This window comes from Postia placenta (assembly GCF_002117355.1).
Source record: "Postia placenta MAD-698-R-SB12 unplaced genomic scaffold POSPLAscaffold_5, whole genome shotgun sequence".
NCBI lineage: Eukaryota > Fungi > Basidiomycota > Agaricomycetes > Polyporales > Adustoporiaceae > Rhodonia > Rhodonia placenta.
This window is the reverse complement of record NW_020169836.1, coordinates 140,712-162,363: the sequence shown is the minus strand read 5'-3', so window position 1 is coordinate 162,363 and position 21,652 is coordinate 140,712. Positions and strand designations below refer to the sequence as shown.

The window sequence follows — 21,652 nt, the reverse complement described above, 5'->3', positions numbered from 1 at the left end:
GGTAGGGTGGGTGTGCTCGCCGCGTTGATAAGAAATAATGCAACTGCACAGGTCAGCGCCTAGTACCGAGGTCACGAAGTGGAAGACTCAACCACGTTCGGGATTGGAACGAGTCGAGGGCGATCTGAGGCAAGAGAGACGCCGCTTATATGTGAGCTCTGCGATAGTTATCTGCGCAGAGTACGCTGGCTCATGAACCGCGTGTGCCCCTATGATTTTTGCGAAGGCGCACCTTTAGGCATTCATAACAATACGGGCCGTCATCCATGCTTAGAAGAAGAAGAAAGAAGCATACGGAATGAATTGCGAGCGAGTGACAGCGGCAACTGTCTCCAAATTGAGGTGACGGCGGGCGCTGCACGTCTTTGTTCTCCGTGGACGGTGATCGATTCTCACGCCGCAGCACCGTGCCATTCATTCTGGTATTCCGAGAATGTAAATTTCGACAAGATTCTGCTTAAAGGTAAGTCTACATGCCCGGACCTCTCTTGCGGATTGCAGCGCACGACTACGTCCTCATTCATTCGGAACGCCTCTTACGCGATTGGTCGCCTTTCGGATCCAAGGTTCGTGCCCGATCTCTGAGCCACTGCTTGAACCACTCGCCCGAGGTGACAAATCCAACACTGTAGATACATGACGTCGCTGATGCACGCAATAGATTGTTATTATCCCAAGTCCAGGACTTGTATGCACCGTCCAAAGGGATACCGGTTGGACGATGGCTCCGAGTTCGGACATCACCGCGGCGGAGAACTCCGAAGGATTGTGAGAGCATGAATGTCTTCCTGCGAGGTCAGCGTGGGTGACAATTGCTGAAGGTGCGTCATCTGCTCTGTTGTGGCTCTGATAGTGCGAAGCAAGGTGCCTGTCCGGCATTTCGGTGCCCGTCTTGCACGCCATGTTGTTATCTACCATCTCCTTACGCGCCCGGCGTCTTCTACACTCCAACTCTCCATCGATTCACCATAGGATCCATGATCATGTCTGTTTCGAAAGATCTCATCGGTGACATGCGCCACATACTGTCTATCGGCCGACTGGACATGTGTGCAAACCTATTGACATACCCTTCCCAGTTTGCGTTGTAGGACGTGTGTATAAAAACAATGGTTCGAACCACCGACAACGCGACTGTAATCCGGGAAGCTTCTGACATTCTCTCTGACGTAGGTATGGATATGAACATAGTGCGATAGCCACGTATCCTAGCTTTCTATTGATCAGAGAAGCAGTACATGTCCTCCTGACAGCCACCTGCTATGCTGCATCGCAGTGTAGGATTGGCCTCCCTGCCGATAGCAAGGCTCAAAATTAGGTTCAGCACCTCTGCGACATTCAATTGCTGTATTTTATGTGCTTTTCGCTGAGCAGCTTTAACAGGATGCTACGCCAAACGCGGAGCCCTGATCTGCCGCTTTCCGGCTGAACATCTCATGGCATGACGTAGACCTGCTTGAGGAGACTTGTTACCGCGATATCGTCACGCGGGCTCCGGAACATCGCCGACGTCGTACGTAGGCAGCTCTCGTCAGGATCTCCAGTGCGCTGTCGAGGTCGGGAGATGGCATCTCATACATTACGATCATATATACACCCGCACTTCGTAGTCACGCTCTTGCGCGTTTGAACCCTTACTACGGTCTACCACGACCCCGATTCCAATCATGAATAGTAGAGTCGGTCAGTCGGTCAGTTGCTTCCAGCTGCATGATTGCCTATCCTGAGGGTATAGCGATGACGGGTTTCGGCCGATGCCGACGAGATTTGAGATTGCAAGATTGTGTAATGGATCCCTGGCTTCACCCACGACAGATGTCTATGCTACACATCCAGCTTGACCTACATCCCGCCATCCGCTCAGGGGTCATCGAATAAGAGAGAAACGTAGCGTCTCACTGTCCACCGGTTCTTGTCTTTCTTCAGAGGATACGTACGGGAAAATCACCACGTCGTTTTGCGAACTACACCCATATCACTCACCGTTCGTGCTATCCCATATGCTGGTGTTAGAAGCTATCCATCGCCGACTAAGTCGAGCTATCGGACAACACGTAAGCACACAGTTCATTCACTGGCATCGTGTGACGATTGAAAGAGTATATATATATCACAACATAGACAACGAAGACACAACCCAGAGACATTAATACACAGCAAACGAGCAGCGAGATCAACATAATCATGCATAAACATATCGAAGCCCTCGGAAAAGCAGATACGATAGCGGAAATAGCAAAGACGTCAAAAGAAGGAAGAAGTATAATATTGGTCGGATGATGCATGTGAGCCTTCACTCGCACCAGTCACTATATTGGTCGTCCTTTGCAGGGCCAGTGCAACTGCTTCCTTGTAAGACATACCGTGCAGATCGCGGCAATGCCTCCCGCGTGCGTCGTCGCGCGAGTACACCTTGAAACAGAGAGGACATTCCCATTCCTTCTGCTCGCCATTGGCGCAACCGTTTCTTATATGACGTCGACGATCGCTGCTGCGACTGAACCATGCGTCGCAATGCTCGCATTTGTAGTTGTATGCAGCGGGCTCCTGGGGCTTGGATCTCCTGTTGACGTACAGGCGGATGACATCCCTGCGAGTACCAGACCGGGGCCTCCTAGAACGAGGAGCGCGCGGCGCTGGGGTGTCGACGACGTTGTCGTTGGCGTTGTCGATGTAATTGGTGTTTTCCCTTACCTGCCCTGCGTATCGCAGGCCAGGGATGGGATCGCTGGTTACACTGTGCAGTGCAACGTGCGATGGTTGTGCTATGTAGCACTGATAGAGCCAGTTTGTGTAACAGGCTTGCAATGAATCTACTGGGGCTTCCCACGGTCCTTCGGCTGGCAACAGCGCGCCGCAAGGCGCATAGTTGAAGGGAACAGCGGATGGATAATCCGCCTGTAGTGGATGCTCCACAACTTGCCCGTGTCTTTGCGCGGGTGTGCACCCTCGGCCACTCGAAGTCTCCGGCTGGAGGACTGTGTCCACAGGACTGATCCCTATGGCGGCATTCCCCGGGGTGAGTTCCTTAGAGCTGGAGGGCTGAAAGGACGTTAGATGATGTGTGTAGACGCAGGAAAAAACGACTGAATACCTCCGGGAATACATGGGATGACAAATCCCAGTTGAAATCTGCAAACAGACCCTCTAGGTCTTCGTCGCCCTCGGGTGCATCTGACGCGTGTGGCTCTTGGTGGGGCGCAGGACTTGCTGTGAGAAATGCTTCTTCCTCCGTGCTCGTGTTGGTGGTCCCTTGGAGCCAAGCACGCAAATCCGCGAATGCGTCGGAAGACATGGTAAAGTCGATGTGGTTGTACTGAGAATAGAGAATAATGTGGCCGCACAGGTCAGCGCCTAGTATAGAGGTCGCGAGGGTTGAAATGTGTCGATGATGGTCTGAGAGGTAAGAGAGACACCGCTTATATGTGAGCTCTGCGATAATGCTCTACGCAATGAAAGCTGGCTCACGAACGGCGCATGCCCCTAAGATCCTTGCGAAGGTGCGCCTTTGGGCATTCAGAACAATGCAGGCCCTCATCCGCGCATTGGAAGAAGAAGAGATAAGCATACATAATGAATTGCGAGCGAGTGACAGCGGCAACCGTTTCCAAATTGAGATGAAGGCTGGCGCTGCGCGTCTTTGTTCTCAGTGGACGGTGACCGGTTCTCACGCTGCTGCAACGTGCCACTCATCCTCGTATGTGAAGCTCTGGCGGGATTCTGTATGAAGGTAATTCCACATGTCCGGATCTCCCTTGTGGATTGAAGAGTACAACCACGTCCTCATTCTTTCGGAACAGCCTCTCATGCGATTGGCCGCCTTTCGGATTAAGGTCCGTGCCCGATCGTTGAGTCACCGGTTGAACCACCCGCCCGAGGTGATAAACCCCAAATAAACCCTGGATACACGATGTCGCTGACGCACGCAATAGATTATTACTACCCCAAGTCCAGGACTTGTCTGGACCGGCCAGAAGAAGACCGTTTGGACGATGGCTCCGAGTTCAGACATCACCCAAGCCGCCTCGGCGGGGATTTCTGCAGGGCTGTAAGGTGAAAGGCATAAGTGTCTTCCTGCGAGGTCAGCGTGGGCTTCAGTCACTGAAGGTGTGTCATATGTTCTATTGTGGCTCTGGTAGTCCGGAGCAAGGTGCCTACCCGGCATTTCTGTGATCGTCCTGCACGCCACGTTGTTAGCCACCGTTTTTTTTCACGCGTCAGGCGTTTGCCACACTTCTGTCCTCCATTGATTCATTATGAGATCCATGGTCATGTCAGTTTCGAACAATTTCACCACTGACACGGGCCACATGCTGTCCATCGGCCAAATGGACATGTGTGCAAACCTATTGACATACCCCTCCCGGTCTGCGTCGTAGGACGTGCGTACAAGAATGATGGTCTGAACCACCGACAACGTGGCTGTTATTCGGGAAGCCTCTGACATGCCGTCTGACGTAGGGATGGATATGGATATGCAACAGCCACAAATCTATATTCTTTGTCGGTCAGGGATACGGACCATGTCCTCCCATCAGCTACCTGTTGTGCTCAATCCCGGTGCGGAATTGGCTTTCTTTGTCGATGGTGAAGCTCAAACCTAAGTTTGACACCTCTGCGATTTCGAATGGCCGTATGTCATGTACTTTTGCTAAGCAGCTTTCGCAGAATGCTACGCCAAATGCGTGTGGTTTTAGTGGCCTGGTCGAACACTCAAGGCGATGCTCATGCCTCTAATTGTCGTAAACGGGATTGGTGAGGTTCTTACATGTAAACCGAGGCGCCTCATGGAAGTGGGTAACTCATGCTTCAGCGGGTATGTCTTCACGTTGCTGCTGCTTCGTGATTCCAAGTTATTATCCGGTCTGGTTGCGAAGAAGCCCTTTTTCATGCACGTGGCCAAGCAGCTACGGGCTCCTCCAGAGATCTATCCGTCCATATCCCGATACTCCCTTGTCTCTCGAAGGAAACAGTGGACGGGAATATGTGTCCTGACACAGACGTCATACGCGGGCTTATTACGTGGACGCATCCCCACTTTTTCATTTTTGTCTCGAGATACAGAGCCAATGCAGCTGATGTTTTGAGCTCGGTGGAGGTATGCTCTCGAGTGTTTTGTGAAATGTTGCTCTTCGCTGACAAATAGAAACAGGAGTGACAGCGGCAACACTTCTAAATTGGGGTGCAGCCTAGCGCTTTGCGCCTTTGTTCTCGCCACGCCAATAGGTCGACAATGGCCCGTTCTCGCGCTCATGCAACGTGTCATCTATTTTTGTAATCCGACAATGTGAGGTCTTGATGAGCTAGTTGCGTGGACAGAGGAGCGTGACTTGTGCTTGTCATCTAGGGAGATTTTACGCTTCTTGGCAGACCGTATACGCGCGGTAATGCGGCTCTCTTCACGGGACGACGACATTTCAGAGTCAAAACCCGTATTAAATTGTCGAACTGTCGCATGAGACACTCGCCTGCGGAAAACGCAGCACTGTGGGTGCACGCTGTAACTTATGCCTACAACATCCTATAGCGACACAACGACTAGGTATTGTATCGCTCGATCGCATCAGTGTGAATTGGACCGCTGGAGACTTCCGCGCGTTCGACATCTGTCATCACTCAAGCCACGGCAGCGGGGAACTCGAACGGATCGTGAGATGAAGAGGGCGAAGTCAGTATCAAAGGAGGTGTGTCGTCTATTTCGTTATGGCTCTGATTGTCTGCAGAAGTAATTCCCTCGCTACATCTGCAGTATCCGTGCCGAATGTATCACGACCTCTCGAGCATGAGGTCGTGGTATTGCTCCTTTCGCAGCAGCGGCCGCATACCCAAGCAGCACCTCTGTGTTTACCATGCACAAGATGCCAGTGTTCACCGATCATCCACGTGCTAGGCTGCTCCTGCACCGCCGTAGTGCGATCTTCGATGCGTTCCATAACTGGATCCATGTCATCCTTGATTTCGCGCAAATATGGACCTGCACCCCGTACTTTCATCAGCGAACTGGACATGTGTGCAAACCGGTTGACATACCACCATAGGTCTACACCATGAGACTTGCGCATGAGTGCGAACCATTGACAAAGCGATCGAAACAATTGCCTGACGTCCGCGTGCGTGCCGGGTGGGATATAGCACACCATCTGTGCCGCTATCCAGCACTTTGCATGTGGTTGCAATATTCCTCGTGCACTATGGGAGCGCGGAGGTCCAGCCATCTGTGTTCCTTTACTCATTACCCACTCACGACGGGTCGATAATCTAAATCGTACTCATTGTCGTCATCTGCGACTTTGATGTGCCTTTCAATAGACTTGTTATTGATTTAGGGGCACGGACACACTGCCACTATCCGTGTGTACACTGGGACCCACCTTAATGTCAGAGTCTAGCCCGCTGCACTCCTGTTTGACCCCTGTAGTCATCTGGGCGTGCAGCACGCGAATGACAGTCTGTTTCAATCTTTCATTCCCGAGTAGCAGGATCGGTCGACCTGTCAGAAATAGAGACATAATGTATGGAGAGGTCTGCGACGCGAGTTTGTGTCCCCTTCCCCGATCGTTCAACACTGCAATACTGCATATTCCTGGTGCGTCTCAGTCTCGGTGACGTCTTTTTGACCCACTACCTTTCCACAACTATGGAATTGACTAATGCGTTGTCCCAGGGATCTTTCTACCAGCTGGCGCATTTGCTCATTGTGTCGGCTTGAGATGAGATGTCACGATACCATCAGCCCTTGCCAATGTTTGTTGCGCCGTCCTATGCGATCGAGCTGTCTGGTCGTGTGAAAACCATTTATTGTCCGTTAACGACACTGCGGCTTTCTCAAGAAAAGTTTTGGCACTCCAGAATGAGGAACCCTGCCAGACTCCAGTGCGACCTCCAACATCTATCCTCGGGGCAAATAACGCCAAACCCATCAGATCTCCGTAAAGATTAGATTATCTCGTTAGTAGATTACCAACTCCGGCCGGGACTTAAAGCGAGCTCCTCTGTCCATCATGCATCAACACCTGATTGTACGCACAACATCTAGAGGTGGCTACTCGTGTCTTCTGCATCGGACTATATGCCCTGGAATATGATGGAAGCAGGTAGAAGGAATTGCGAATCTTGGTGACAACAACTGTCATGCACCTGCCCATTGAGTCCGTGTCATCCTTCACGCACACGCCGCCCTGTAAGCAACCCTCTTTGATCACCTCTGTGTAACAAAGCGCTAACCTGAATACCCGGCTCTGGCTGCGTCCCGGCACACGTGCGCCTTGCGTCGTGGTTGCCTGGGTTCTCATAAGTCCCAGACTGATTCCTGAATATGGAAGTAGTCAATGTACATTGTAAGTGTTGTAAGTGTCGAGATAATTATTCTTGTAAGCTCAATCTACGGTCTCAAAGATGGTTAGTTAAGCGAGGCGAGGGACTTAGCGCGGGTATCGCTTCGTATCATGATCACTCCACATCACTAGCAGTGGGCACCGCCCGTCGCCGCTCGACTCCACCAATTCAAGGGGTGTCCTGCAGGCGATGCGGAATTTAATCTGTACCTTGTGTTGCAATGAGGGATTGTCTAGGCCCTCTCGTGTGCAAAACACCTTTGCTTGGAGCAAAGCTCCATCCACAGCGTTGCTGCGTATACGACACTGTGCTCCTCGATTCATTGTGCTCCGAGTTCGACCTGGTCCTCCATCATCCTTGCCCAGAGTCCTTCATCTTTGTAACTATCATCGGATACTTCATGCTGCGGTTTCCTCTGCTCGTAATCCTCTTCATAACAGCCGCTCAGGTAGGGCATACCGAAGGATCGGGTAACACTACTTGTGCAGGAAGCGACCTTGATTGGTACACAGATGTTGTCGGGGAAACACCTTGTGTGTTATCACGATCTTACCTGTTGGACTTCTGCTCACCGCGGACATAACAAATAGGCATGACATATCAAAGACTCCGGCAAATATGCAACAGCAACTGTGCGTCTCTTCTCTTCCTGTATATTTTGGGTCACAGGGCTGACAGTCGATGTTTTCAGATGAGGTCCCTTCCTTTCGTCCAAACACACCTGGGGATAATTGTGACGATCAGCTAGGTATGTTGGTGCCTGCTGATGGGTGCCGCTATAACTAACGCGTCCTTAGTGACTTGTTGCTGCAACTCAATCTCGTGGGCGTTGAGTATGCTATGTATGAAGTGAGTCGCCGCAATTCTGCCTCCTGTCCAGCATTTACGTCCACGTACTTTAGCTGTCAACAAGACAGGAATAGCGCTAACGGGATCGACGCCGGCAAGTCTTATTTCTGCATCTATCTTCACCTTCCTTCCTTTCCACAAATACTGACTGATTATAAACGCCTGATCCTTTATTCCCATACATCACGTAGGTGCAGGCGCATATTACATATACCGGCACAGCGACACCAATAGTGCGTATTGCGGCGACGGAACGAATTCGTCGTAAGTGGATTCTGCAGTATATGGCGGGTGGCACTCCTGAAGGTTCGGGTTGGAAAGGCTGCCCGCGGCAATCCAGACGGCGGTATGCGACAAGAACATACGACTCGATGACTTCCTATACGGCCTGTTTTGGAATGATGGCTCATGGTACGCACAGGCTCTGACTTCTCAGCTCTGAATCCGTCTCGACGACTAACGCACCACGTTGTCTCCAGGTACTAGTATGTCTGTCATAGATGCAGGCGAGGCTTGGCGTCTAATGCACAACTCTACAGCACGTACACTCGGGAGACCGCCGAGGAAGACCACGCAGCGCACGCAAACAACACGTTCCAGCATTGTCCTAACAGCGCGATGACTGCCGCATCGCACAGCACCAATCCGTCCAGCTCTCAGACTGCTCACTCGTCAAGCACTGGTGCGGCCGGGAGCGGGCACCATGTGGACACTGGTGCTGTGATTGGCGGCGTTGTTGGGGGTGTGCTAGGCCTGTGTCTGCTCATGCTAGGCGCTGCGTGTGTAATGCGCCGGGCGAGGGGCGGGAAAGCTGCGGTGTACGACGAGCAACCTCTGGACGCGACGGAGGCAACGTCTCTCGGGGCGCACCCGTTTACGCTGCAGCAGACAGGTATGCAGTTGACTTTTGCCGAGTCACCACCTAGCATACGGCTGAGCCTGCACACGCAGATCTCGCCAGCAACTTGCGCACGCCGCCCGCGTACGAGAAGCACGCGCCGCAGCGCTTAGAAGGCTCGGCGTCGGAGCCTCCGACGAGCTCCGGAGCCGGCGAGCAGGTCGGCAGCACACATGCCAGTACAGTACCATATACCGCAAGTGCGCATCACGAGGCGGGTATCACACAGTTGAGTGGCGCGCATGAGCGGGAGGAGGACGCGGGGAGGATCGACGAGTCGGGACTGCGGTTACCGCCGGCCTACAGCAGTGAGTGGGAGACTGAATGAGAGCGTACTCTAGGCATACCACCATGATATCATAGTGTGTCAGAGGTAGTATGTACACAGAATAGCCATATTCATAGATTTGTAATACCGGGCTGGAAGGTGGTAGAGGTTCAGGGTCTCGGCTGCCTGTGTTACTTTGACCAAGGACAGGATACATAGGAAAAGCAGAATACGATTAGACACCTCGTACTGAACCCTGATGCAGAATGCGCTCCTAAGTCGCGTAGCACAAATGAAGATATATTGTGCGTCAGGACAGCCGTCTGATTTTCGTAACTTTCGTACCATGCGCTCAGGAACGACCAAATGTGAGTCCAACAGACTTTAACGTTAAAGCGTGTATTCAACCAGTCAACATACAACCACGAGGGCATAAAGGTCGCATATAATGAACCAGGGTAGCAATGGTAATGGCAGATTCGTCGTGAGTGGATGATGTACCAAAGAGGGCACGATTACTGGACCTCTGTGTCCGCAATACATAAGTAATCATGTAGAGATAAATGATGCACATGTATACAATGCACTGAAGCACAAATGGGAGAACTTCTGAATTATGTCTCGTCATTGATGATGTAGTCACTCTGAGGTGCCGCTCACATGTCGCCGCTCGACTCCATTAACCAAGATTGTTATTACCATGGCTTCGCTTTCTTCATGAACATTGAGAATATTCTCACCAAAATACTAGTTGGCACATATACAAAGCAGTCTCGAGTGACGTTCACGCGAGTACCGCAATTTGACCGCCGGATTTTGCAGATACACAGCCCACGGTATACGCCAGCGACGCATAGGAAATAGATTCTTCACATCTTCAACAAACCGGATGTATTATCAGGCCAGGGGGAGGTACATCTGGACAATCCTTTCCACGCTAAAGAGTGGCGTACGTCGTATTTAAGGCATGTCAACCACTCGTTTAGCTCGCAAAAACACCGCCTCTGTATGAGCACATCCGTTCCGGCCTCCATGAATATCTGCGGAAAGAAGATTCGAGCTCGTCAAACGTCATTTAGTCTGCGGCTTCGTGAGGTGCATAACAGCGTTCGACCACCCTTGGAAAGGAATAGGCTCATGTTCGAGCGCGAGCACGGTGATGACTGCGACGAGAACAACGATGAAGTGGCCCACCCTAAGGCCACGACCAGCGCGAACGCCACCGAGGAGCCCAAGACCAAGACGACGCGGACTGAACCCGCTGAGGTGCCACACGTCACCTGCCCAGGCTGTGCAGGCAGCTTCCGTGAAGACACATTGGGACGCCATTGGAGGGACCACTGCGGAATGAACCCGGCGAGAGGGATTCGTCAGCCATTGGTCTGCGACGTCTGCTGGAGGATGTGGCAGCCTGGAGACGACCCACTGAGGGATTTCTCGACTGACCACTCATTGAGGCGCCATGCGGCACAGATGAGTCGCGCGCCGTCACTGGTCATAACTGATGGACGTCATCTGCTGCGGTCTTGACTATCCATCACATAAGGCACACAGTGAAGCCCACTCGGATCCATCTCGAGTTCGTACTGTCCTGCATCCTTCCTCAACGCGTTTTGATTGAGGTACCTAGAATCGAATAGTAACGTAAGTGCCGCACAAGCTTTGTTTTCATATCAGGACGCTTAGCGACATGCCAGTAGCGTTTACCTTCATTCTCTTGTCTTCATAGGAAACACCGTGTCCAAACGAGGAAGGCCGAGGACTCACAAAAACGAAGGCACACATCCTCCGCGCATCAGGTCTGATGACTTCCTGAGCGAGGGGTTGTTATATGAATGTGGATTTGCTGTACACAACAGTCTAGACTTTGACCCCATAACGGGAGAGCCTAGGCTGGAGTTCGACCCTACTCTAGAGGTCGAACCATCAATGCAGAGCAGTCTTGTGTTACCATTGAATCAGGTCAAAGAGGATCACCTACCAAAACCTGATCCTTCGCCAGAAGGCCGCCAGCATTCAATCAATACAATTCCATCACGCGAGATACCAGCAATATATCCTTCGCACATGCACCTGACGCGCGAAATGTGGGGCAGGATGCACACAACCAAGAACACACCACACATACCGAGGGCGGTCCCCGCGACCACCGCGACCAGAACGGCAATGCGCTTATCGTGTCACCGATGTGTCGCGGACAGCGTTCCTTCAATCGCGCTCCCACTACAACCACATGTGGAAACCTGTCTGGGAACAGATGAGACCACAAGGGTAAAATGTTCCACCCGTAGTCCATCTCGAGCCATCGCCTTCTCCTGACCGAGCTGGAGGCCTCAGAAGGATTCAGCCGTCATGTGCCGCAAAGGGAGTGTGATCAGCCTCAAGTACCCACGCTGCAGTCCTGAGTCGAGTGATGGTGGCTCACCGGACTGCTGCTCTGCGTGTCAGCAATCAGCTTGACCATCTCCAACGATGTCTTTGTCCCCGCCCACAGAAACTCCATCAGCTCCTGGTAGTCTCCGTCCCGGTTCGCCCTGATCTACAGATGCGTACATCAGTCACAAGCTGTTTCCAGACGACGATAAAGGACATGCCTGGTTGAGGCGTAAATAATACACGTTCTTGATTTCTGCCTGGATGCAAAGCGGCGGCAGTCCCATTCGCAACAGCGGTATTGACGAGAGGATTCTCGAAAGTCGTCCGTTACCATCCTGTGTGGACAAGCACAGGTATCAAAAGACGATCATAAGTGGAATGGGAAACACACCTCAAACGGGTGGATGCTGACGAATGTATGCTGGACCCATGCTGCTGTTGCGAACGGGTCCACGTCATCTCGTCCGATGAGGTCCTGCGAACGCCATAGCCAGTGGCAATAGTCATGATCAGCAGCGCACTTGACATTCACTTATAAGGGTCACGCTACTAACATTGAATTTCTCGCAGAACGCTTCCAGTTCTGCCTCGACTTGGTCGAATGGGCAGAACTGGACCTTCACGGACGCGCTCTGTACCATCACATTGACGCATGAGCGCTGTCGAGTCGCTCCGATGGTGACGTAGGAAAGCTGAGACCCATGCAGCGTCTTGACGTAGAGGACTCGGCTGGTCTGCATCAATGTCTTGTGCAGATCGCAGATCGCTTTGGCAGTCAGCATCACAGTGTCGGCTTTGACAAGAGTATGGACTGCATCCAAGACCTGCATATATACGGGATCAGCGGACGCAACATTGATAGGAAACACTCGTGGCGGTGCACCTGTCGAGTATCGCGCAGGATCGACAACGCGACCGCGCAATTCCGCACAGCTCCGCCTACAATGCCCGTGTACTTTACAGGGCCGGTTGCATTATCGAATCCGTGCAGTACCAAGCTTCTCTGTATCTCTTATAATAGTCAGGTGAATGGCGATAGAGAGCAGTATCAACGATGGGAAGCTGACCGACGGATCAAACTGGAATGTCCCCTCGAGAACGTTTGTCTCGATGCGGTTCGTGTTGATAAACATACCTGTAGCGCCGTCGATGTTGCTTATGGCCTGCCACAGGTCGCGGATATTCTCGATCTGACGTCGCTGCAGCTTGCAATACGGGAACGCACCATCCGCCGTCGTTATGGATCGCCAGCGTTGGCTAGCGCTGAATCCTTGCCCGATCTTGTATAAGCGCACTAGCAACAGCGACTACTGTCAGTACCGGGCACATGGCAAAGACGAGTGGTCGGCAGCGTACGCTGTCTCTGCGCATCCAATAGTATATAATATCGCGTTTGCCGAACCCATGTCTCGAACTCTGTATTTTGTAGAGCTTCTTGCAGCTAAGCGCACCCATGTGAAGATATTCACAGACGTTGGAAAGAACAACCTCGCCGTACAAACTCAACGCCATTATTTTGCTGCCTAGTGACATCCGCATGTCCGCGACCCGCAGTAAGAGGAAGGGAACCCGGTGGCTCTCAAGGATACGTTCCCACAGTCTTGCAGATGCAGCACATGCCGCCTCGTTTGACGACTTGACCTTGAGAGAGCCTCTATTTGCGAAGCCAGGTCAGGACCTAGGGTGTCCACCTGCAGCTCCTGCGAAGATATGCACGGCCCGCTGATTCATATGACATCTGCTGATCCACATCCTAGAGCGCGCACTCGCGACCCTTGCAAACACGACAGCGACGCTATAGTTCACAGTGACAGCCACGAATCTTCGTCGCTCACTGCGCTCAGGACAAAAATGGTGCCTATTGATCCGCGAAGTCTAGGAACGAGAACTATGGACCGCCGCTCGGAGCACATCGCAACTTTCTGTGGCAGCGAAGCAAAGATAACAGGGGCATTCAGGCCATGCAGACAGTTTTGCTCGACATTGAACATCTCTTGAACGGTGCACGCGAGGTCGCGCATTGTTGCCCTATAAAAGGATATGATTAATACCATATGAACGAGAACAATGGCATGGACAGGAACATCACCTGCCACTCATCAACGTCCTAGCTGTGTGATTGGACAGCACTTGTCTACAGGTCAGTCTATGAGGACAACGCCTTCCAGTTTAAGCCAGATAACCAAACGCACAATCGTCATGGCGCGCGGAGGAAGCAAGACGGTCTTCCGATGTCTGTCTGCGGATGCTTCGAGAGGCGCATGATAGGCGCCCGAACAGTCTGATATATAGAGGGCGCGGCCTATGGTTCGCCTCCCCTTGGGTTTGACCCCTCTCTAGCGAAGCATCACTTCTCACCTAATAGCTCCTCCTTATCAGCGTCGAGAGGCTGAACAACTATAGTGGGCGCCACTCCACTCACCGTGTATTCTGATCTTCAGCTTGTCCTGCAAAGTCCAAGCAGCCACACTTGAACTCCAAAAGTTATACATATCACCACAATGACCAGCTGGCAGCAGAACGACGCTCAATACCGGTCGATGGACAACAACACACAGCCCTACCAGCATTTAGTACCTCTCGGGGAGGTGACTGTAGAAAGAGAGCAAGACATCGCATGGATAGCCGAGGTCTGCGATGACCTCGCGGGGAGCATGTCGAGCGAGATAATGGCACGTATCTCTCGGATGATCTGCTTTCAGGTTGCTTATATTCTTCGCGCACAGCCTTATCGCTTCACCGAGGATGTTCATCATCCGATGGCCCGTGAACAATTGATTGCGTTCGAGGACGGGTTAGAGTATGATGCCTCCATCCTTACACTATGCGCGGATACAAGCAACGTATCCACCGCACCCGCACCTGGTCTGCACATGGCAGATCAGAACACAGATAACAATGAGTACGACGCTCGCGCCGACGGCGAAGAGGATCTCCTCAACGAGCACGACTACGAGGTGCCGCTCATGGCGTCTTCCTCGTCGGTCCTCCCATCGGCAGCATGGCGAGGGGAAGAATTGGATGGGGCGACGGTATTACCCACCATTAATGGCAGCGCTGGCGAGGACTACGTCGACGTCGGAACCAGGGTGTGGCCATCTGCAAGGCCGTCTCAAATTAGTGACGCGTCAGCGGCACGTGGCGCGCGCGCCACCACGTCCATTGAGCATAGTCGCTCACCTCTCCCGCTTCCCGGACCCTCTTCGACTCCTACTACCACATCAACGACGATCCTCATGGAAGAGGAACAAGAGTCTAATTCTTGCCCCGGGAAGGGAATCAAGCGCGGGCGTGATGATGATAGTGACGAGGAAAACAATGACATGGCTCATGTTGAGGTTACAACGAGCGTGGAGCCTACCCAGGAGCGCAAGGTCAAGAAGATACGTATTGAGCCCACGGAAGTGCCACACGTTACCTGTCCAGGCTGTGGAGGCAGCTTCCGCGAAGATACGTTCGGACGCCATTGGAGGGATCATTGCGGGATGAGCCCAGAAAGAGAAAACCGGCAGCCGTTGATCTGCGACGTCTGCCGGAGGATGTGGCAGCCTGGAAACAACCGACTCAGGGACTTTTCGACTGATCATTCATTGAGGCGTCATGTGGTCCGTCGGCATACAGAGGAGGACTGGCACGCAATGCAGCGTGAGAGGGGCAAGAAGACTCGCCGATCGCATAAGAGAAGCAAAGGTGCCAGCCGGTAGTCGCCTTGTCGTGTCCTGCGTCATGGTCATCGTGTCCTTGTTGTATCTGGACAGTGAACATGGTCACGTCGATGTCTCTATACTTGTGGCTTTCCTGGTTACCTGTCTTCAATCACTCGGGACTGAAGCCTGGTGCGAAGATGAGGTAGCCCCACTCGTCCAGCCCACACCCGGCGATTCCGACGTGCGACGCTTGCAAGGGGTATAGAGGTGGTTAGACTCTATGGATAACCGTTGATACATCACAGGCAAGGCGAAGGACGAAACGAACAGGATCCCAGTTGATCGATCGCAGTTCTACGTGACAATTCTCCTAGCGCCCACCAGATAACAGCGCCCTTACAGCATATGTACGTGTATGTACGGAGTCCATAGACATTTCCGGGAGCAGCATAGTGTTCATAAATCCTTATCCAAAATATACAAATTACATGTCCCATTGGTAGTGTGATCAGCCTCGAGTACGTGGAACTATGCGCCTGCGTGGCAGTCCTGAGTCGAGTGATGGTACCCTACCGTACTGCTGCTCTCCGTGTCAGCAATCAGCTTGACCATTTCCAACGACGTCTTTGTTCCCGTGTACAGAAACTCCATCAGCTCGCGGTAGTCTCCGTCTCGATTCGCCCTGAGCTGTAAGTATGTGAGCGTATCTGTCAGCCACAGACTGTTTCAAGACAATAATAAGGGACATACCTGGTTGAGGCGTACATAATATACGTGCTTGAGTTCGGCCTGAATGCAGATTGGCGGCAGGCCCCTTCGCAGCAGCGGTATTGATGCGAGGATTCTCGAAAGTCGCCCGTTACCGTCCTGTGTGACGAAGTGTCAACATAGGATCATTGGTGAAGGGGGAGACACACCTCAAAGGGGTGTATGGTCACGAATATGTGGCTGATCCAAGCAGCCGCTGCAAACGGGTCCACATCATCTCGTCCAAGAAGGTGCTGTGGGAACAATATGCATGGTCATAGTCAGCGGCGCACTTGAAATTCGCTGACATTGCATTGCTACCAACGTTAAATCTCTCGCAAAATGCTCCCAGTTCTGCCTCGACTTGGTCAAACGGGCAGAATTGGATCTTCATGAACGGGTTCTGTACCATGACATTGACACTCGAGTGCTGCCGAGTTTCCCCGATGGTGGTATAGGATAATTGAAAGCCGTGGGGCGTCTTGACGTACAGGACTCGGCTGCTCTGCATCAGGATTTTGTGCAGGTCGCATATCGTTTTTACAGTGAGCGTTACGGTGTCGGCTTTGGCGAGGGCATTAACATCGCCCGAGACCTGGACGCATGAAGAGTCAGCAAGTGAACTGTAGATGGCGGCAAAGGCAGGAAACACTTATGACCTGACGGGTATCGCGCAGGATCGACAGTGCGTCGACGCAGTTTCGCACCGCTCCGCCTACAATGTCCGTATACTTCAAAGAAACAGCTGGGTCCTCGAAACCGTGTAGGACCAAGCTCTTGTGTATCTATAACAACAGTCAGAGGATCTGGGATGAAGCAGCATCAACGACAGGAAGCAGACCGACGGATCAAACCGTAATATCCCTTCGATAACGTTGGTCTCGATGCAGTGCATGTTCATCAGCTTGTCAATGGCGCCATCCTGGTTGCCTATGGTCTGCCACAGGTTGCGGACATTCTCGACCTGGATTCGCTGCAGCTTGCAATACGGGAACGCACCGTCCGTCGCTATCGTGGATCGCCAGCGCTGGCTCGCGCTGAATCCTTGCCCAATCTTGTACGCGCGAACTGACAAGGGTGACTGTTTTCAGCTGATTATGATGACAAGAACGAGCGGCCAGCAGCGTACGCTGTCTCTGCGTATCCAACATTACAGAATACCGTGTTTGTCGAATCCAAGTCTCGAGCTGTGGATCTTGTAGAGCTTCTTGCAGCTGGGACACTCGTCAATATAAGCATTCGCTCCAGGATATGTGAGGACCAACAACCTCGTCGTATAAGCTCAGTGCTGTCATTTTACGGCCTAGTGTCATCCGCATGTCTGCGATCCTCAGCAGGAGGTAGGGAATCCGGTGGATCTCAAGGACATGTTCCCATAGCCTTGCAGATGCAGCGCATGCCACAGCGCTTGATGACTTGACCTTGAGGGAGGCCTCGATCTGCGAAGCCAGGTCAGGTCCTAGAATGCCTACTGGCAGCTCCTGCCAAGATACAGATCAGAAGCTGAGCTACGTCGTAAAATGGACATCATTTGCACAGTGACGATTGGGTGCTTGAGCGGAGGGCGGTCTGTGTTCAGATAGCAAGCGAGATGGAAGTCCGCCATCACGTCTGTTGGGAAATCTAGAGTAGATGTGTTGGTAGTCTGGCGTTGCGACTTGGCGATGTTTAGTTCGTGAAGGGTCCTCTCAACCCTCCTTCATTTCCCGAGTAAACCAGGTAGCTTTAGATGTGAGCTGCACAGGCTACACCGTCCTCCAGCAGGATCGGTACAGCAACTGTAATGAGGTGAAGTGGCGAGTGCCAATTGACCCGCGATCAAAGATTGCCTTTCCGAGAAGCGGACGGCGGTTTCCGATTTGCAGGCGCTAATACGCTGGCCATGGCATGCCGCGTCGCGCGGGAAATACGCCATTCCTTCCGTTGTTATTCGATACATATCAAAGAACGATGCATGAACTCTATGGTGCACAGCGCTTAGTCACCACCTAAAATGTGCAGTGGCCAAATCGGTCAGGCAGTTGTTCACCAATAAGCGCCCATGGCCATGGGGTAATATATTGTATAGAGTATAGCATACTACTTACTTATCGGGATACAGCAGTGCCACAGCTGTGTTTGACCATGAATCATTTTGTTAGAAGAACCTTCAGCTCGATGAGACTCAAGTCATGAGACATGTTGTGCATTTTATTGCCAAAATTCCATTTCAATTTTATGGAGTTGTTCTGGCATGAATTGAAGCTATACTTGCATGAGAACTATCATTATATATTGCAAGCCCTCGAGGCTAACTTATTGGAGGGTTGTGCTTCTGTCGACATCGAGGCCATCCATCATTGGGAACACCATTCAGTGTGGGGGATGAATATATGCCTGTTGATCGGGGCTTGAAACACACAGTAACTGGTGAATCAGTTCAGCTCCAAACAATACACATCCCACAGATGTATTCCCAAAACCCTGGCTCGTCTCTTAGATACCGCTTTAGGAAGTATATTATGTAATACTTACCAAGTATAGACAGATGCATGTGACGTGCACGTGATGTGGCCAATTTCAAGCGACCATCTTGGGCAATTTCGACTTTCATGAAAATCTGTTTAGTAGGATTGGTCCTAGCATGATTTAGGGCATTTCTACTAAAGGGATAAGTATCCGGGGGAAATTTGAATGCCACAGAAAGTTTGCACAAAACAGGTGGCCTCTAGGTTGCCCGCACTATAGCTGGTAAGACTACTGTACGAGATATCATATCACTTTCGTCACTATGCCAACCTGTTGACCAAATTTCTCGCCATGCTTCTAGACACTTCAATGCGGTCCTAGCCAGAAGAATCGTGATGTAAACTTGCTGCCTCCTGTGATGGAGACCGTCTGTGTCGACATATTCTAAATGATGCACCGCTTGCTGATTCGAAAGTCTAGCAAAGATAGCACTTACTGGGCGTCCCGTTATCGTTCTTCCAAGCTCAGGCACGACGGCGACTTGAACAGGTCGCCGACCTTGAAATAGGTAGCATGATTACCCTTAGCCCTCGACTGTTATGGTCGTCGGCATTTGGACGACAGGAACCCGAATTTGACTGATAAATACCGCCGGATCATCTACAGCAGTCCGTGGCGGCAGTCGGTCTCCTCGATCAGCCGTGCACATGCTGTGCCTGCGTCGTACCTGGCCATGCTATTGGTCCCTTAACGTGTAATGCAAAGGGGCAATGTCTTTGCGCTCAACACCCATCCGCGGGCTAAAGTAATCCGGAAGATACTATACAGGTCGTGTAATGAGCGAGGATCTATTTCTTATCTTTCATTTTGGGCGCTTTTGCCGCCAAATACATTCCTTCTTCCCCTGCTTCACACTACATTCGGCACATTTCCATTATGCGCGGCCAGTCCAGATCCGCCGTACCTCTTTTCGCCAAGCGCTTTACGCCGAACAGCGGGCGCGCCCGCGCGGTGTACGCCCGCATAGGGATGTAGCCGTCTGTCAAACAGGGCTCGGTCAGCGGATGATCGCGACACGATGGGCAGCCGAGAAAAGCAACGAGAACACGCAACGAGACCGGGGAGTATTCGCGAGAGTGCAACGTTATGACAAGTGACAAGCACGGGCAAGAACCCCGACGGCGAGAACGCAGCCGCCGAATCCCCGACCACAGCTGCTTGCCACGCCCACGACGGCGTAAGGAGCGTATCTTTCCTGTACCCCGCGTATCTTCAGTAGTGTAAACTGTGACCATACCCGGCCTGCATTCTCCCGCGGACGACGCCCATGCACGCGCTCGGTGGTCACGAAGCCTGTCAGGTGGACCATCGCTGTGGGTACGCACAGCGCACATGCCAGGATCCACGGGAACGAGCAGCTGCGGACCCACAAGGCAGGAGCGATAGGCAGCACAGCACCGATGATACCAGTGGTCCAGTACGTCAAGCACGACGGAGGCTTTGCTCATGATGCCGGACGTATGCGGGGAAGCAGCAAGATACAGTCATGTGGGCTCGGTGACAGCCAACTAGCGGTGGTGTGGGGAAACGTGTACGCAGGTGCGATGCGATTTTGGGCTTCGCGGCTGCAACCGAGGCCGTAGGAAGATGCGGGGAGATAAGCAGTCTTGTCATTGGATGGGGGAAACGACGGGGATAACGCGCGAACTGTGATCTGTCGGGCGTCTGTAAACGAGCGCGCATGCGATTGATCGCATGGCGGTGTGAGGGTATACGGGACACAAGAAAGTCTAGAGTAGCAAGTACACTGAAGTACACGTCTTAAAACATAGAAATGCAAGCGTAGAAATGAGGGTGTTAGGCGTTATAAAGGAGAGGACGTGAAGGCTGAAGGAAAGACATGGCGGAGGCCCATAAACCCAAGAAGCATACAATCAAAAGGGCATCGCGAGATCGTGAATCATGAATACGAATACTCCTCGTCCTCGTAGGAGGCAAAGGAAAAGACGCTATTTCGCACGGAGTCCAAATCAAAGAAAGACACATACTCCTTATCCTCGTACAGCGTCGGCAGCGTCGACGTCCGCGCGCGCGGTGTGCTTGTACCCGAGTGGATGTTTGACGACGCGAGCTGCTCTGCAAGATCATCTTCATCCGGAGGAAACGCGATCGGCCACGGGGGCGCGTTGGCTGGTGGCGACGTTGGTGAGATCGGCGATTCGGGAGACGACAGGCCGCTGCTGCTGGATGACAAAGGGGACATATACATGGACGGTGGAGAAGGAAACCCATATGACGAGCTACACGCAGATGCGGACGCGAGCGAGTATACTGATGACCGAGGGCTCGCGAACTCGGGGGCAAATGACGTCGCAGCCGTGGGCGCGTAGCTGCTACCGCCGATGCTCGCCGCGTCGAACATCGATGACAACGTCGTGGTGCTGCCCATGCTCATGCTCATGATGGACGTCGCAGGGGTGCGCGAGGAGGTGGGGGAAGTGGGGAGTGGAGGAAGGGAGAACGTAGGAGTCGGCGGAATTGGGATGGACGGCGGGGGCCGGCGGGTAGAGAGCGACCCGCTGAGCGAAGACCCCGCGCGCCGCGTGCGCGGGGCTTGCCCTTGCAGCCCCCGCCGCGCCGCGAGTCATTCTTGCCCGCCCTGAGGCGGGTCCCCGCTCGCGCCCGCCTGTGAACTTTGCGGCGCTTGCATGCTTTCGCGCGAGGTGTTCGCCTCCGAGATCGTCATGTCCTGCAGCTGCGTGTCCAGCGCGATACCCTCGTGCTCCCTTGGTGCCCGCGACTTCGACCGCACGCGCTGCCACATCTGGCCAAGGCCAGTGCGTCCGCGTGAGTTCGAGCGCTTCTTCGACTCGCTGCGCGACCGCGTGCGGAAGATGTTGCCGGCACCGCCACGCCCAGTGTGCTCTGCGGCGCCGTGCTCGTGCTCGTGGGGTGCAGAGTCAGGTCCAGGAGACAGCGGAGTGATGTTCGCAACACCGCCTCGTCCGGTCGAGTGCCTGGAACCACGTCAGCGAGCGCCGCAAAAATGCCTCCAGCGGACTTACATTCCATCAGGGTGCTCAG

At 52.8% G+C, this 21,652-nt stretch overlaps 8 protein-coding genes across 8 annotated transcripts; 2 read left to right on the top strand and 6 right to left on the bottom strand.

Moving 5' to 3' along the window:
• Positions 1-1,944: 1,944 nt before the first annotated feature.
• Positions 1,945-3,295, bottom strand: POSPLADRAFT_1140526 (hypothetical protein; the record flags this gene model as incomplete). The annotated part of the gene is given in 4 exon segments (XM_024485185.1): positions 1,945-1,964; positions 1,984-2,040; positions 2,364-3,042; positions 3,095-3,295. The coding sequence occupies 4 exon segments, from the start codon at positions 3,293-3,295 to the stop codon at positions 1,945-1,947; spliced, it is 957 nt and encodes a 318-aa protein (XP_024339978.1).
• Positions 3,296-5,828: 2,533 nt separating this feature from the next.
• On the bottom strand, positions 5,829-6,029 carry POSPLADRAFT_1096996 (hypothetical protein; the record flags this gene model as incomplete). Its single annotated transcript, XM_024483139.1, has 1 exon — positions 5,829-6,029. A coding segment is annotated over one exon (201 nt), but the record flags the coding sequence as incomplete, so codon positions are not given.
• A 1,102-nt stretch (positions 6,030-7,131) lies between these two features.
• On the top strand, positions 7,132-9,569 carry POSPLADRAFT_1045601 (hypothetical protein; the record flags this gene model as incomplete). Its single annotated transcript, XM_024478803.1, has 10 exons — positions 7,132-7,180; positions 7,572-7,783; positions 8,376-8,417; positions 8,525-8,595; positions 8,691-8,926; positions 8,957-9,076; positions 9,136-9,282; positions 9,389-9,390; positions 9,424-9,444; positions 9,471-9,569. 10 exons carry the CDS (start codon positions 7,132-7,134, stop codon positions 9,567-9,569), a joined length of 999 nt encoding a protein of 332 aa, XP_024339976.1.
• Positions 9,570-10,421: 852 nt separating this feature from the next.
• Positions 10,422-13,238, bottom strand: POSPLADRAFT_1140152 (hypothetical protein; the record flags this gene model as incomplete). Its single annotated transcript, XM_024485135.1, has 9 exons — positions 10,422-10,630; positions 11,479-11,521; positions 11,776-11,889; positions 11,969-12,061; positions 12,118-12,201; positions 12,281-12,550; positions 12,610-12,737; positions 12,862-13,006; positions 13,083-13,238. 9 exons carry the CDS (start codon positions 13,236-13,238, stop codon positions 10,422-10,424), a joined length of 1,242 nt encoding a protein of 413 aa, XP_024339975.1.
• A 989-nt stretch (positions 13,239-14,227) lies between these two features.
• POSPLADRAFT_1140426 (hypothetical protein) lies at positions 14,228-15,430 on the top strand (the record flags this gene model as incomplete). The annotated part of the gene is made up of 1 exon (XM_024485171.1): positions 14,228-15,430. One exon carries the CDS (start codon positions 14,228-14,230, stop codon positions 15,428-15,430), a length of 1,203 nt encoding a protein of 400 aa, XP_024339974.1.
• Positions 15,431-16,023: 593 nt separating this feature from the next.
• On the bottom strand, positions 16,024-17,271 carry POSPLADRAFT_1139866 (hypothetical protein; the record flags this gene model as incomplete). The annotated part of the gene is made up of 6 exons (XM_024485092.1): positions 16,024-16,060; positions 16,124-16,240; positions 16,414-16,715; positions 16,828-16,905; positions 16,962-17,188; positions 17,250-17,271. 6 exons carry the CDS (start codon positions 17,269-17,271, stop codon positions 16,024-16,026), a joined length of 783 nt encoding a protein of 260 aa, XP_024339973.1.
• Positions 17,272-19,406: 2,135 nt separating this feature from the next.
• On the bottom strand, positions 19,407-21,450 carry POSPLADRAFT_1073965 (hypothetical protein). Its single transcript, XM_024482656.1, has 2 exons — positions 20,617-21,450; positions 19,407-19,607 (listed from the first exon to the last, which is right to left on the bottom strand). Exons 1-2 carry the CDS (start codon positions 21,027-21,029, stop codon positions 19,478-19,480), a joined length of 543 nt encoding a protein of 180 aa, XP_024339972.1. The 5' UTR covers positions 21,030-21,450; the 3' UTR covers positions 19,407-19,477.
• POSPLADRAFT_1055241 (hypothetical protein) lies at positions 21,213-21,640 on the bottom strand (the record flags this gene model as incomplete). Its single annotated transcript, XM_024480619.1, has 2 exons — positions 21,213-21,585; positions 21,630-21,640. 2 exons carry the CDS (start codon positions 21,638-21,640, stop codon positions 21,213-21,215), a joined length of 384 nt encoding a protein of 127 aa, XP_024339971.1.
• Positions 21,641-21,652: the final 12 nt, after the last annotated feature.

Excerpts from the sequence above, each read along its gene's own strand:
- POSPLADRAFT_1073965 (XM_024482656.1), bottom strand. The coding sequence starts at position 21,029 with ATGAGCATGAGCATGGGCAGCACCACGACGTTGTCATCGATGTTCGAC. Across the intron at positions 19,608-20,616 it reads ACGCTGTACGAGGATAAGGA|ACGGCTACATCCCTATGCGG; the intron begins GTATGTGTCTTT and ends CCTGTTTGACAG.